Here is a 12,475-nt window from a genome sequence, read left to right on the forward strand (position 1 = left end):
ACTACGTATGTGGCCTCGAGAAAATCATTTAACCTCCTCGAACCTTAGTTTCTCCATCATTAGAATACAGATAATAGTATCCCACAGAAAATTGTTGCAGGTTTTAAATAAAATAATGTATATAACATGCATAGGGCAGTGCCTGGCAGAGTATGTGCTCAATAAATGTTAGCAAAACAGCCTTCACTCCCCCTTCTCCCTCAGAACCGGAACTAAAGTTCTACTCAGCGTGCATTTAACAAGAGACACTTCCCAGTAGCCGGAGTGAATCCACTTCCCAGTAGCCTGAGGCTGCTTCTCCTCCCAGTCTTTTACCATTCCTTGCTTCCTTGCCAGTGGTTCAGAAAGAATCACAGGAGGAAGGGGAATTAGGAGGGGGTTGGTGTAACCTAACTCAGACCCCGGTAGTGTGAATTTCCCTGGGTGTGGGGAGACTAAGTCTCTGTGTAAATGACAAGAAGGCCTGACCTGCTAAGAAAATCCATGTAAAAGGAACGAATCTCTGCGAGGGCTCTGCTGTAGGAGAAGTGAAGTCCCTGGAGGTATTTCCTCCACTGAAACAAGCCCTATCTCATGCCTCAGGAACTGCTGAGAAAGCCATAGGAGTAGCTGCCAAAGTCCAGATGTCAAAAAAAACTAGAACAAGAATTGTTCTTACTTGAGCGTCTCACTGGATAATCAATCCCAGATGTCCCGGAGCCCTGCTAGTTTTCCAATGTGCTCTTGTAGTTTTTACCCCAGCTTCTCCGGAAACCCAATGACAATACTCCACTGGGTGTTCGTTGCCAGGATCCCAAATGCTTGGCCTTTAAAGCCTCTGCAAAGAAGTGAAAGCAGAAATGGAGCCTTGAAACCGGAGTTAATTCTAAGGTTAAATGATCATTGTGATCCTCAAATAAGGTTTTAGTGTATCAGAAAGGCACAGAAAACCTCCAGATTTGGAAGTAAACTTTGAGGTGGTTTAGCCTTTTACCTAAATCACAAATGAACTCCACTTTTAATTTTTTACATACAAAGCTCCTTCCAGCACTACAAATACTAATATGTTTAAGATCGAGTCCTTTCAGAAAAACAGACTGACCAGAAAAACACGTGACCAGATTTCTAGTCTGTAGTAAAACATTAATAGGAATGTAAACAGGGAGGACAAGTAATAAATTGAGAGGCTAGAGATATGGGTGGAAACTGTGTACACCGGGGGCGGCATGCTGGGTCTTCAAAGAAAAGTAAAACATCAGCAGATAGAAGAGATGCCAGAGGAGGGCATCTCAAGTAGCATGAACAAAAGCATAGGGGCATGGAGATAACTGATAGTTCTGAGGAGACACAAGTGACCATGGGTGGTCATAATTTAAGGTACATAGTTAAGAATATACTGCGGATGAGTTTGGAAAGATAAATTAGGGTGAGACTATGGAATGTTTTCTGTGCCATGCTGAGTTTAAAACTTAGTAATGAGAATGTAGGCAGGATATGACTTGATTAAGTATTGGCTTTACAACGTTAGCTCTGACAGCAGTGGAAGAATAGATGGGACCTAGGGAGAGATTAGAAGTAAGGAGATCAGTTATGAGCAGATACAATAGTCCAAGGAGAGGTGTCAGGAGCCGTAATTATCTAAAGTCATAGTAGGAGGAAGGTGGAGAGTATGGACTGAGAAAAAAATAGTGGTATCTTGTAAGAAGACCTTAGAGCCAGTTAGATGTGGGGTGTAATATAGGCAGGAGCCACAGGCAGCTTTGAAGTTTCTAGCTTGGACAATTGAGTGCATGGCAATGCTATTAAATGAAAGAGTGTTGACAATTGGCAGTCATCCTGGAGGGTGTCTAGGGGGTGTGAGGAAGGTGATTTCTGTTTTGGATGTGTTACGTTTGAGGTACCCACAGTGCATCCATTTGACAACGTCTAATGGGCTGAATGGACCAGGAAATCAAGGACACAGATTCTGCAGTGAAGGGAATGGATAGGAACCTCATGGAATATGTGTATGTGAAATGAAAAGGCTTTAGAAAGAACACTCACACTTATTTTAGATGTGTATATGCAATGTGATTTAAAATCAAAACAGGGCTCAGGGGTGCCTGGGTGGCTCAGTCGGTTAAGCCTCCAACTTCACCTCAGGGGTCATGATCTCACAGTTTGTGAGTTCAGGCCCCGCATTGGGCTTTCTGACAGCTCAGAGCCTGTAACCTGCTTCAGATTCTGTGTCTCCCTCTTTCTCCACCCCTCCCTCACTTGCACTCTGTCTCTCTCTGTCAAAGATAAATAAACATGAAAATTTTTTTTAAAAAACAAGGCTCAAATTTGAGCTTTCCCATTTGGAGTGACACTTCCTATGTCTTCTTTTTCTCATCTAAAAAAACGCAAAGGGGCATCTGACTGGCTCAGCCTGTAGAGAATATGACTCTTGATCTTGGGGTTGTAAGTTTGAGCACAGAGAGTTTACTTTAAAATATATTAAAAATAATCTTAAAAATGTGTATAAGGGCACCCTTTTAAAGGTTACTTATTTATTTTTGAGAGAGAGAGAAAGAGCACGAACAGGGGAGAGGCAGAAAGAGAGGGAGAGAAAACCCCAAGCAGGCTCCACGCTGTCAGTGCAGAGTCCAATGCAGGGCTCGATCCCACAAACTGTGAGATCATGATCTGAGCTGAAATCAAGTTTCAGATGCTTGACTGACTCAGCCACCCAGGTGCCCCTAAGAGCACTCTATTTTAAGTGCTTTACTTAATGTATGACATATAGTAAGCTTCTATGAACTGTTAATTATAATTATTATTTCTGTATTATTTGGAGGTCATGCAGAAATAGGGTCTTCTGCCATCCTTGTAGATTTTTTTATAATAGCAAAACAGCAGGAAAACCTCAAATGTCCACCAGTAGAAATACCAGTGCGTGTTTATGATCAATATAATGCGGTCCATGTTTATGATCATATAATATGGTCATTCAAAAGCATGAAGTAGAGCTTTGAAGAATTATGGAAAAATATTGCAGATCAATTGTTAGGGGTAAAACATGAAAAATACATATTAATGAGCATTATCTGTAGTATAACCCATAAATAAATATATAAATGTGTAGTTAGTGAAGGTAACAGTAATTATCTCTGAGACATTGGATTATGTGAGACTTTCAACTTCTATGTTATATATTTGTGTTGACATTTCTTACAACAAATATGTATTATATCTGTGATAATAAAAAGGATGAATTTTTAAAGAGTATGACACATGTATCAAATGGTAAGAGACAGTGAAATGGACTACAGCCAGACACCTGAGTTATATCCCACTCTTTTACTTATTAGCTGTCTGACCTTGGACAAGTCTCTTTACTTCTCAGGTTCCTTATCTATTAAATGGGGATAATAATAATACCTACTTTGGAGGGTAGTTGTGACTAAATAAATTAATGTAAGTAAAACTGCTTAGAAAGATGCCCGAAACATCATATGTGCTAATTAGAGGTGATGATGACAGTGATAAAAGAATGAGGACTCCTAAGAAGCCATGATGCTGGCAAATAGAGACTCACCACAGACATTAGAACAAGGTTTATTGGTAGAGCTGACTTTTAAGATTCCTCTGGTAACCCAGGACCTGATTAAACACCTCCCCAAATCAGGAATCACTCATTACCTGTCAAAGTGGCCCTTTCCCATACTGGACATTTCTACTTGTTAGAAGAATATTAATAGTCAAGGTCATGGACTTTAGATTCAGATGGACCTGTGTTTGAATCCAGGCTCTGCCATTTTCTATATGTCATTAGGCAAGTTATCCTAAGCCTCAGTTTTCCCTAATGAGGCCTCGAATAGTATCTATAATATGGGAACATAATGAGGAGCAAATGAGATTATTAACCTAAGGCACTTGCACAGTGTCTGGCTTATGGTAACCACTCAATAAATATCAGCTGCTTTTACCACTCTAGCTTGTCATCTAGACTTACTGGAAGTCTGAGAGTATGGTGCATCAACTTCGTTTTTGTTATTTTTAAATGTTTCTAGGACAGCCACATGCCAACAAGCTATTTTGGTGTTACTTTTGATGGGTCTTAAGATGTAGAAGCCAACAGAAGCAGCAAGGAAAACCATCCTTTTCACAAGAGGGGAAAGAAAGAATGCCTATTTTTAAAAAAAAATAGGGGGTTGGGGATGGGGACAGAGGATCTAAAGTGGGCTCTGCACTGACAGCAGTGAACTCACAAACCATGAGATCACGACCTGAGCCACCCAGGCACCCCAAGAAGGAATGCGCATTAAAGGATGAGTGGTCTACTGTCCTCTTGGTCATATGAACAAAACAGAACAGCCTCTTCTGGGCTGAGGGGCTAAGGAGGGAAAGCCAAGGAAAGTGGGATTTGGGGAGATTATCTCCAGAAAGAAGTGCAGCGAGGAGAATAGATGATGTGCTTTGTCAGCCAAATAAGCCTTAGCGATGAACTTTATGCTGCATAAGCTGGCTTCCTGGCTGCTGCATTCATATTCTTTTCCTACCATTTATCAGTAAGTATTCCAACACTGCCTCTACAAAATCAACACTGCTTCTACAAAATTAGAGAGGAAAATACTTGGGCGACCTAGGTGTATGAGTCAGTGAGGGGCAAATCTGCCCCTTGGCACCAGCTCTTCCAAATCAGGGTCCTCGGGAGAGCTGGGGGCAGATGGGGCAGGGAAAACTTATGCACCTTTAGCTCCCTGCCTCAGGGCCACCCTGAAGAGGAACAGAGGCTAAGCGACACAGAGAGAGTTCAGAGCACCCTGTCTTTAGCAGAAGAGGAGGGACTCTGCAATCTACAGCACCCTGCCATGTCCACAAACATAGATAGATGGGAGGCTACAGTGTGGACGAGGTCAAGGAGGTCAAGTATTTTTCATCTCATGGGCCCACTCTGTTAGTGTTTTCCTATAGTGATGCTCGAAGTTCCAGAGCAAAAGGCTGAGCTCAGTGGAGTTAATTTATTAGCATTGTCTGCTGTGGGGCATGGGTGGAGGGGGATAGCTGAACTTCTGCCACAAATTTGCTATTTGGGCAGAGTGACGAGCCCAGTATTCTTTGAGGCCCAACTCCACTATGAAATACCCATATGACCTTCGGCCACCTAAACATTCCAAGTCTCAGTTTCCTCACCTTTATTCGTTCCTTAACACATGTTGTGAACAACTGCTAAGTGCTAAGTGTAGTTAGAGATGCAGGTGCTAATAAAGATAAGTACGACATGGTCAGTGCTCTTGAGACAAGTAAGTAGGAGAGGCGAACGTGCAAACATGAGTGGGGCCTGCAGTAGAAACCACAGCACTGTGGAAGTGGGAGGCAGACACAGTCTAAGAGAGCCAGAAAAAGACTTCCCAGGAAGCATTACAACTGAGTTGTCTCTTGAAGGGCAAGCAGTTGTTCATCCAGGTGGAGAAGACAAGCCATTCCTGGACGAAGGAACTGTGTATACAAAGGCCCCGAGGTGTGACAGAAGACAGTATATCGAAGCAATGGTGAGTTCTTTATGGCCTCCGTACAAGGAGGCATTTCCTAAAGGGCATTGAAGGGATGCTGATTCCAAGGGATGCCGCCCTGGGGAGAAAGGCTCTGTGGCAGTTCAGTTTAGGAAAAATCAAACTAGGGTAAGCAAAGTGACACCTCCTTTCGTGGACTTCTGAGAACTTTCCTTCTACTAAACTTCCCTACTGGCATGTTGAGAACAAGTTAATTTTTTTTATTTTTTTTAATTTTTTAAAATTTTTATTTATTTCTAGGAGACAGAGAGAGACAGCGTGAGCAGGGGAGGGTCAGAGAGAGAGGGAGATACAGACTCCGAAATAGGCTCCAGGCTCTGAGCTGGCAGTCAGCACAGAGCCCGACGCGGGGCTCGAACCCACGAACCGTGAGATCATGACCTAAGCAGAAGTCGGACGCTTAACCGACTAAGCCACCCAGGAGCCCCGAGAACAAGTTAATTTTTTAAAAAGCCACTGTATTCATATATACCTGATTTCTTTTTGAAAATGATCAGTGACTTAAACTTTGGCACATAAAACACAGCCGTTAGAACCAAAGTAGAGAAACTATCTAAGATTTATTAAGAGCAAGGGGTATAGCACATGCTTGAACTGAGGGTACAAGAATGCCTTTGTAGTTTGGTAAAGAATGTGGGCCCCACTTCAGGACATAATAGTCTGTGAACATGACTATGTCACCAATGAACTATTTTATCTGATCATAGAAACATGACTTCAATACATCCCTATGAATTAATTTCCCTTTATGATTCATGGCGGTTAAGAGCTAGCTCTGGAGACAGACAAGCCTGCGTTCAGATCCCAGGGCCACCACTTTCTATCTGCATGTAACCCTGGTTTCTTCACCACAGAATGGAGATGAGAAGAATACAGGTCTCTTAGTGTTGCCGTGAAAGTAAAATGTATGTGAAGTGGTTAGTAAGGTGCCTCGCTCTGTAGTAATCATGTAACAAATAACAGCTATTTTTATTTTTACTGAAGCCTGGGCTTGCTTTAAGTTTATTATCTTCTAGTTACAACATTTGGTACATGAAGCACAAGGAGATGGGGGCTGGTAACTATTCTTGGTAAAAAGCTACCACACCAAGCTGGTGTGGAAAACACTTCACTCTTCCATCTCAAAAGTGAGCTGGATGGAGCTTATCAGCCCTTGGAAGCAGACAATGTGACACAATCACTTCAATCCAAGGAAAATAATGTATACGCTATGGATGGAAATCAGTGTCCTTTCAGTGACCTGGAGATTTCAGGCAAGGGGAATCCTGCCCCCTTGTGGCCAGAGGGTACGAGAGGAGGACGAGGCGGATTTCTAGCTCCCATGATTGGAGTGGGACAGGAGTTCCTCTTCCTAGCAGCCCACCCCCGCCCCCCACCCCCACTCAAATTTTTGCCCACCTCGGATTTTATGAGACCCGGGGCAATTGGCTTAATGTGTGCCTTTTTCTTCTTCAGATCTGAAATCACATTATCTCTTGGTTTACTGAGAAGGAAGTTAAAGCACCAGATAGCTTTCTGTAGTTTTATGCAGTCAGTAGTTGACAGAGAATGAATCAGCCTTTAGTGGAACTTGACTATAAAAAAGACCTCATAAAATTTTGTATCTCATATTTCTGTGGAACAATTTTTTTTTTTTTTTCAGGCAAATAGGGGCCACGAAAACCACGCTTAGCGGGCTTGAGGTCTAAATAGGAGACGACTGAAGAACACTTAATAGAAACCAGGTTTCTGGACCAGATTTCTTCTGGACCAGATTACTTCTAACTCCAGCCCAGCTTCTCCAATATTAGGAAATCAGAGGATGGGAATCTTAATGGCTGGAAATGGGAAAGATAGATCCTCTTTGTAGCAGTTAACAGGGCCCTGGGCCCTAAAATCTGTGTAGTCATGAGAAGAGATCAGCTGAAAATTATGAACGAGATAAAAGTCCCTAAGTTAGGTAAATTTTTTTCAGCTGTGATTAAAGGCAATCTGTCAAAGGAAGAGTTCCCTGTTCTTCAGGGAGAAAACCCAAGACTCGAGTACCCTTTTAGAGGCCTGTTAGAGGCTTTAGGGGTATGGGCACATGGTGAAATAGTTGCCTCAGACTGAAGTTCAGTCTTCTAGCTTAGTAAAGCAGTGATTTGGAATCAGAAGAGAAGGCAAGAACAAAGAAAAATGCACCAATGCTTTTCTCCCTTCCTTTAGGTCTTTTGTTATCAGTAAAGAGAAAACCTCTATACTGGATGGCCAGCAATAAAGCCAACCTTGTTGATAACAAAAATTCTGGATCACAAGATATATTTATCAACACTGATAGCAATGGCAGAGCAAAAGCAGAACTAAGAACTCTAGGGGAATAAAGGTTGACTTAGCAGCAGCATTACAGGTAAAATACCCAAGAGCCATTAGAAAGCAGGATCCTGATCTATAACTTTGGCGGGGGGGGGGGGGGGGGGGGGGGGGGGGGGGGGGGGAGGGAGGGGGGCAGGCTGGGTGGGGGAAGTGTAGAAACCTTTTTTCAGACAGATGCTTTTAGTTTCTTAGTGACTGGGGAGTCTAATACCATTAGTATTTCCCTTTTTATAACTCAAATTTTATTTTCTTCAGTTCTGGTTTTTAAAGAAGATTCTGCAATACCTAAGTAGTTTATTGGTGACCATTTTAATACACTGTTTGGAAATACTTTTAGTCATAATCTGTTTCAAGTCACTAAAACTGCCTTGTGAAGAAACGTTTGATCTGAAAACATTTGCCCTATTAGAGGCAGAAAGGGCTTTGATTCTTATAAACGAACTAGGGACAAGAGAGATTGGTTTGTTCAAGGTCAGCCTGGTGATTATAAAGCTGATTTCCTGAGTCACAGATGATTACTTTCCATCCCATTATGCTACCCCCAACCCCAAAGTGGATTCAAAAGGCTTGTTTTGTGGAAGGAATCTTAACCAAGGTTGTTTAAAAAAAAAAAAAAAAAAATCCTTACCTCCTGAACAAATGTCTGTCTAGGAAAAGAAAACAGCAATCTCAAATTATATTCCTTACTGTCGTCTTCACATATTCAGGGAGAAAAGAGAAATCAGATCCATGTGAGTTTTACAAAATAAAAAACTTGTTTCTCTTTTCATTGTTTCTGTTCCCTGAGCTGATTTAATGGCGCTCAAAGACTGTCTTTAGGGACCCAACATCTTGTATCCCTCAGTGCTTGGGAACCACATTTTGGTTCTTCATTCAAAAAATTATTTTGGGGCGGGGCACCTAGGTGGCTCAGTCAGTTAAGTGTCCAACTTTGGCTCAGGTCATGATCTCACGGTTCATGAGTTCGAGCCCCGCACTGGGCTCTGTGCTGACAGCTCAGAGCCTGGAGCCTGCTTTGGATTCTGCATCTCCCCCTCTCTCTGCCCCTCCCCCACTCATGCTCTGTCTCTGTCTCTCAAAAATAAATTAAAAACATTTTTTAAAAATATTTATTTGTCATTTGTTCAGTCTGTAAAACCTAATGATCAACCGGTAGTCAAGATATGGTGGTGAGTAGTGTGCTGCAGGGGCCTGAATGCCTGTATACCAGTAGGCCAGTGCCTGGTCTATAAACTGGTTTTTCCTCCCGGCAGCTGCGTTCGGAATGCGTGCAGTTCAGCCCGCAGGACCACGGTCTCAGGCTGCAGCCCTGCCTGAAGGCTATGTCCCATTGACCTTTTCGGCAGTGCTTATGAACTGGTCACCGGTCTGCCATTGCTAATTTTAGCCCTGTCTGGAGATGGGCCTGCTGTTCTTACCCAGAATATTCTGCACTGACTAAAGCAGCCTCAGAAGAATTGCTTCCATTTTCACATATCGAGATGAAAATGGATTTTCAACAATGACTGTGATAAAAACCAAAGTACCAGACAGAAGTGGTCATTTGGACTCCATTTTGTGTGGCACTAGCAGTTTTAAAAATGTTACTACTTTGCGGGGCGCCTGCGGGGTCAGTCGGTTAAGAGTCCGACTTCGGCTCAGGTCATGATCTCACGGTTCGTGGGTTCGAGCCCCGCGTCAGGCTCTGTGCTGACAGCTCAGAGCCTGGAGCCTGTTTCAGATTCTGTGTCCCTCTCTCGCTCTGCTCCTTCCCTGCTCATTCTCTGTCTCTCTCACTCTCTCAAGGATAAATAAACATTAAAAAAAAATTTTAAAAAAAAGTTACTACTTTGGGAGACCCAAAAGTCTTAAGATCTCCAGACTGACAAACCTCTGTCAATAAAACAATAGCAGAAAGTGTAACTTTGTAAAATAAAATGTCACCATGTGATCTTGATATTGCATCTGAAATTAGTTTTAAATATTTAAATATATGCAGTGTTTGTCAGTGTAAGGTTGCTAATAGTCCATTTTCTGAGATTTTGATGTTAAAGTGTTTAATGAAATGGTGGTGATAATGAATGGTAGCTATGGCTTTAATATCCTCATATCTGAGAAAACAGTAAGTTGTTACTTATGTTGGTTCTAAAAGTTTTAAAATTTTGGTAGTCTGAACTCCTTGAGTTTTAAGAAACCACCTTGGAAATGTCAACACAGTAAAACTTAATATAAAGTGCATTCTCTCTTGGAAAACTGTAGATGAGAACTAAGCCACTTTCTGAAATCATTCAATGGGAACCAGCAATTTGGTAATTTACCCCAAACACTTGATGTTTCTAACAGACCTGAGTCAACAAAGTCATCCACAACTTTCAGATTCTTTTTAAATTATCTAACAGAAACTGAAATCTTTTTTTCTTAATTTTTTTACATTTATTTTTGAGAGACAGATTACAAGTGGGGGAGGAGCAGAGAGGAGGAGACACAGAATCTGAGGCAGGCTCCAGGCTCTGAGCTGTCAGCACAGAGCCCAATGCAAGGCTCGAACTCACAAACTGAGAGATCATGACCTGAGCCGAAGTCAGACGTGTAACCGACTGAGCCACCCACGTGCCACAGAAACTGAAATCTGTGAGGTGGATGAGGGTTAGCGATTTCCCTACAATCTCTACCAAATTAGAAAAAGAAGAAAAAAATCAAGCCTAGATCATACTGTCCCACATACAGACTTTAATACACGTGTCGGCAAGCATGCAAATGTTTGTGCAAACTGCTCTGTAAGGTCAGGGAAGCCTACCTCTCTGTTTTGGTAGTTCACCTACCACTTTCCACAAAAGGTCTGCTTAAGGCAAACTTGACAGTATCCCAGAAGTGAGACTGTCCTAATTTAGTCAGCAACAAGAAACCAGAAGTCCTTGGACAAGATGGCAGGAAGCGAGACCATTGAGGGGTCACACCTCAGGCATCAAGCCTCAATGTCCAGGTTACAAGCCTCACCAGACTCTTCCGTCCTTTTCCATGCAAAGGTGGGGAACTAACTACGCTTTAGTAATTTAGTCATTTCACATGTCCTGAATACCTCTAGTGTTACCAATGGGAGCCACTACTGTTATGTTACATTGATCGACAAGCTATTAATTTCAAAAAACCTCCCTCAAACATTACGAGTTATCGCAGTCTCTGGCGGTGACAGAGACAGGGACAGCAGCAGCGCTGGGAACAGCTCTCTATGGCATCTCTGTCCACTCCTGGAGTGGAAAGTCCAGGCTGGGGCTGCTGGTGGCCTTGGGGGGTGCGCAAAACCTGACTAGTGCCTGGAAATACTACCGAGGACACAATTAGGAAAAGAGAAAATATTATACAGTTTCCCCAATTTCTCAGGACCCAGTAGCTTTTGTTCCAGGTGGGGCCAAGGGGAAGTCGGCGTGAGGACAGGTAAGGGAAGAAGGGGGTACTCTGTTCTGAAAAATTGCCCACCCTAAACTGTTAATGCCACCTGCTGCCCTTTCGACAACTGTAACAAATTCTTTCTAGGACTACTTGATACACCATAGAAACTCTATGGCTTCTTATGAAAGTGATTGTGTTATAAGACTTAATTTTATTAGAAAAATAGAATTCAAAATATTTTATTTTTATTTTGAATCATCAATTCCAGAGGGAAGCACAGTATCCTCAAACGGAAAAAAAAAAAATTAAAAATGGAGAAAAATATTAACTACACATGCCCTTACCAAGCACAATGAAAATAAAATGATAAACTGCAAAAAGGCAAAACTAATATAGGCCTTCAAAGTAAGATTATATTTTTTGTGTGTGACACGTGAAATCAATTTGTAGTCACCAAAGCATCGCAGTTCGCCTGAGGAAACACTCCCCCTACTGGACTTTCAAGGGAACCTGAACAAGTGAATTCTTAAGGTGAGGAGAAACCACAAAATAGGAAACTCTATTAATAATCAGTACCTTGGTGGGTGATGTAGAAAGAATTACACTCATTAGCTTATGAATTCTAAATAGTTAAAGATAGGTGCAGCCAAAAAGACTGACTTTAATGTGCAAAAATGTCAATCTTTCCCTGTTAAACTGATACACATTTTAACTTCTTCACTGGTTCAACTTTTAAAAAGTACTTCAGATCAAGAGCAATTCAGAGCCTAGTAACAAATTAAATAGTGGCTAATAAGATGCTAAAAGTGGCTAATAAGAAATGGAGGTTCTTTCATCTGACGAATGTTTACTGAATAGGCACTCTTCTAGGCACAGGACAGACCAGTGAACAAAAACCAAAAGTAACTGCCCTATTTTAAAGGAAATTATAGGGGGCACCGGGGTGGCTCTGTTGGTCGAGTGTCCGACTTCGGCTCAGGTCACAATCTCATGGATCTTGAGTTTGAGCCTCATGTTGGGATTCTTTTTCTCTGCCCCCCCGCCTCCCCGCACTCTTTCACTCTCAAAATTAAGAAATTTTTAAAAAGAAAAAATAAAGGAAAATTATAGTCTTTGAAATGCTGATTACATACTTTCCTAATTACGTTTTAGATTTGTTCTGTTCTTGATGTAGATTCATTCATTTACTACCTCAGCATATACTTTACAAAACCCCACTCTTCGTACCAGCTGGCATGCTGAGATTACTTGGGGGG

General features: G+C 41.9%; 1 protein-coding gene across 6 annotated transcripts in view; it reads left to right on the forward strand.

The window, feature by feature from the left end:
• The window catches only part of TTC23L (tetratricopeptide repeat domain 23 like), a 54,438-nt gene extending 46,659 nt beyond the window's left edge, over positions 1 to 7,779 (forward strand). For 5 of the 6 annotated variants that reach the window (XM_039248250.1, XM_039248254.1, XM_039248249.1 and 2 more), the window contains 2 exons: positions 5,389 to 5,495; positions 7,704 to 7,779. In XM_039248250.1, coding sequence (XP_039104181.1) covers positions 5,389 to 5,470 — 82 coding nt within the window. In that variant the 3' untranslated portion in view covers positions 5,471 to 5,495; positions 7,704 to 7,779. Of the gene's footprint in view, positions 1 to 5,388; positions 5,496 to 6,283; positions 6,693 to 7,703 lie in introns of those variants that run through there. The other variant, XM_039248251.1, reaches the window with a different exon arrangement.
• The last annotated feature ends 4,696 nt before the right edge of the window (positions 7,780 to 12,475 follow it).

This window comes from Hyaena hyaena, unplaced genomic scaffold, assembly GCF_003009895.1.
Source record: "Hyaena hyaena isolate Hyena2069 unplaced genomic scaffold, ASM300989v1 scaffold_310, whole genome shotgun sequence".
In the NCBI taxonomy this organism is placed as follows: Eukaryota; Metazoa; Chordata; class Mammalia; order Carnivora; family Hyaenidae; genus Hyaena; species Hyaena hyaena.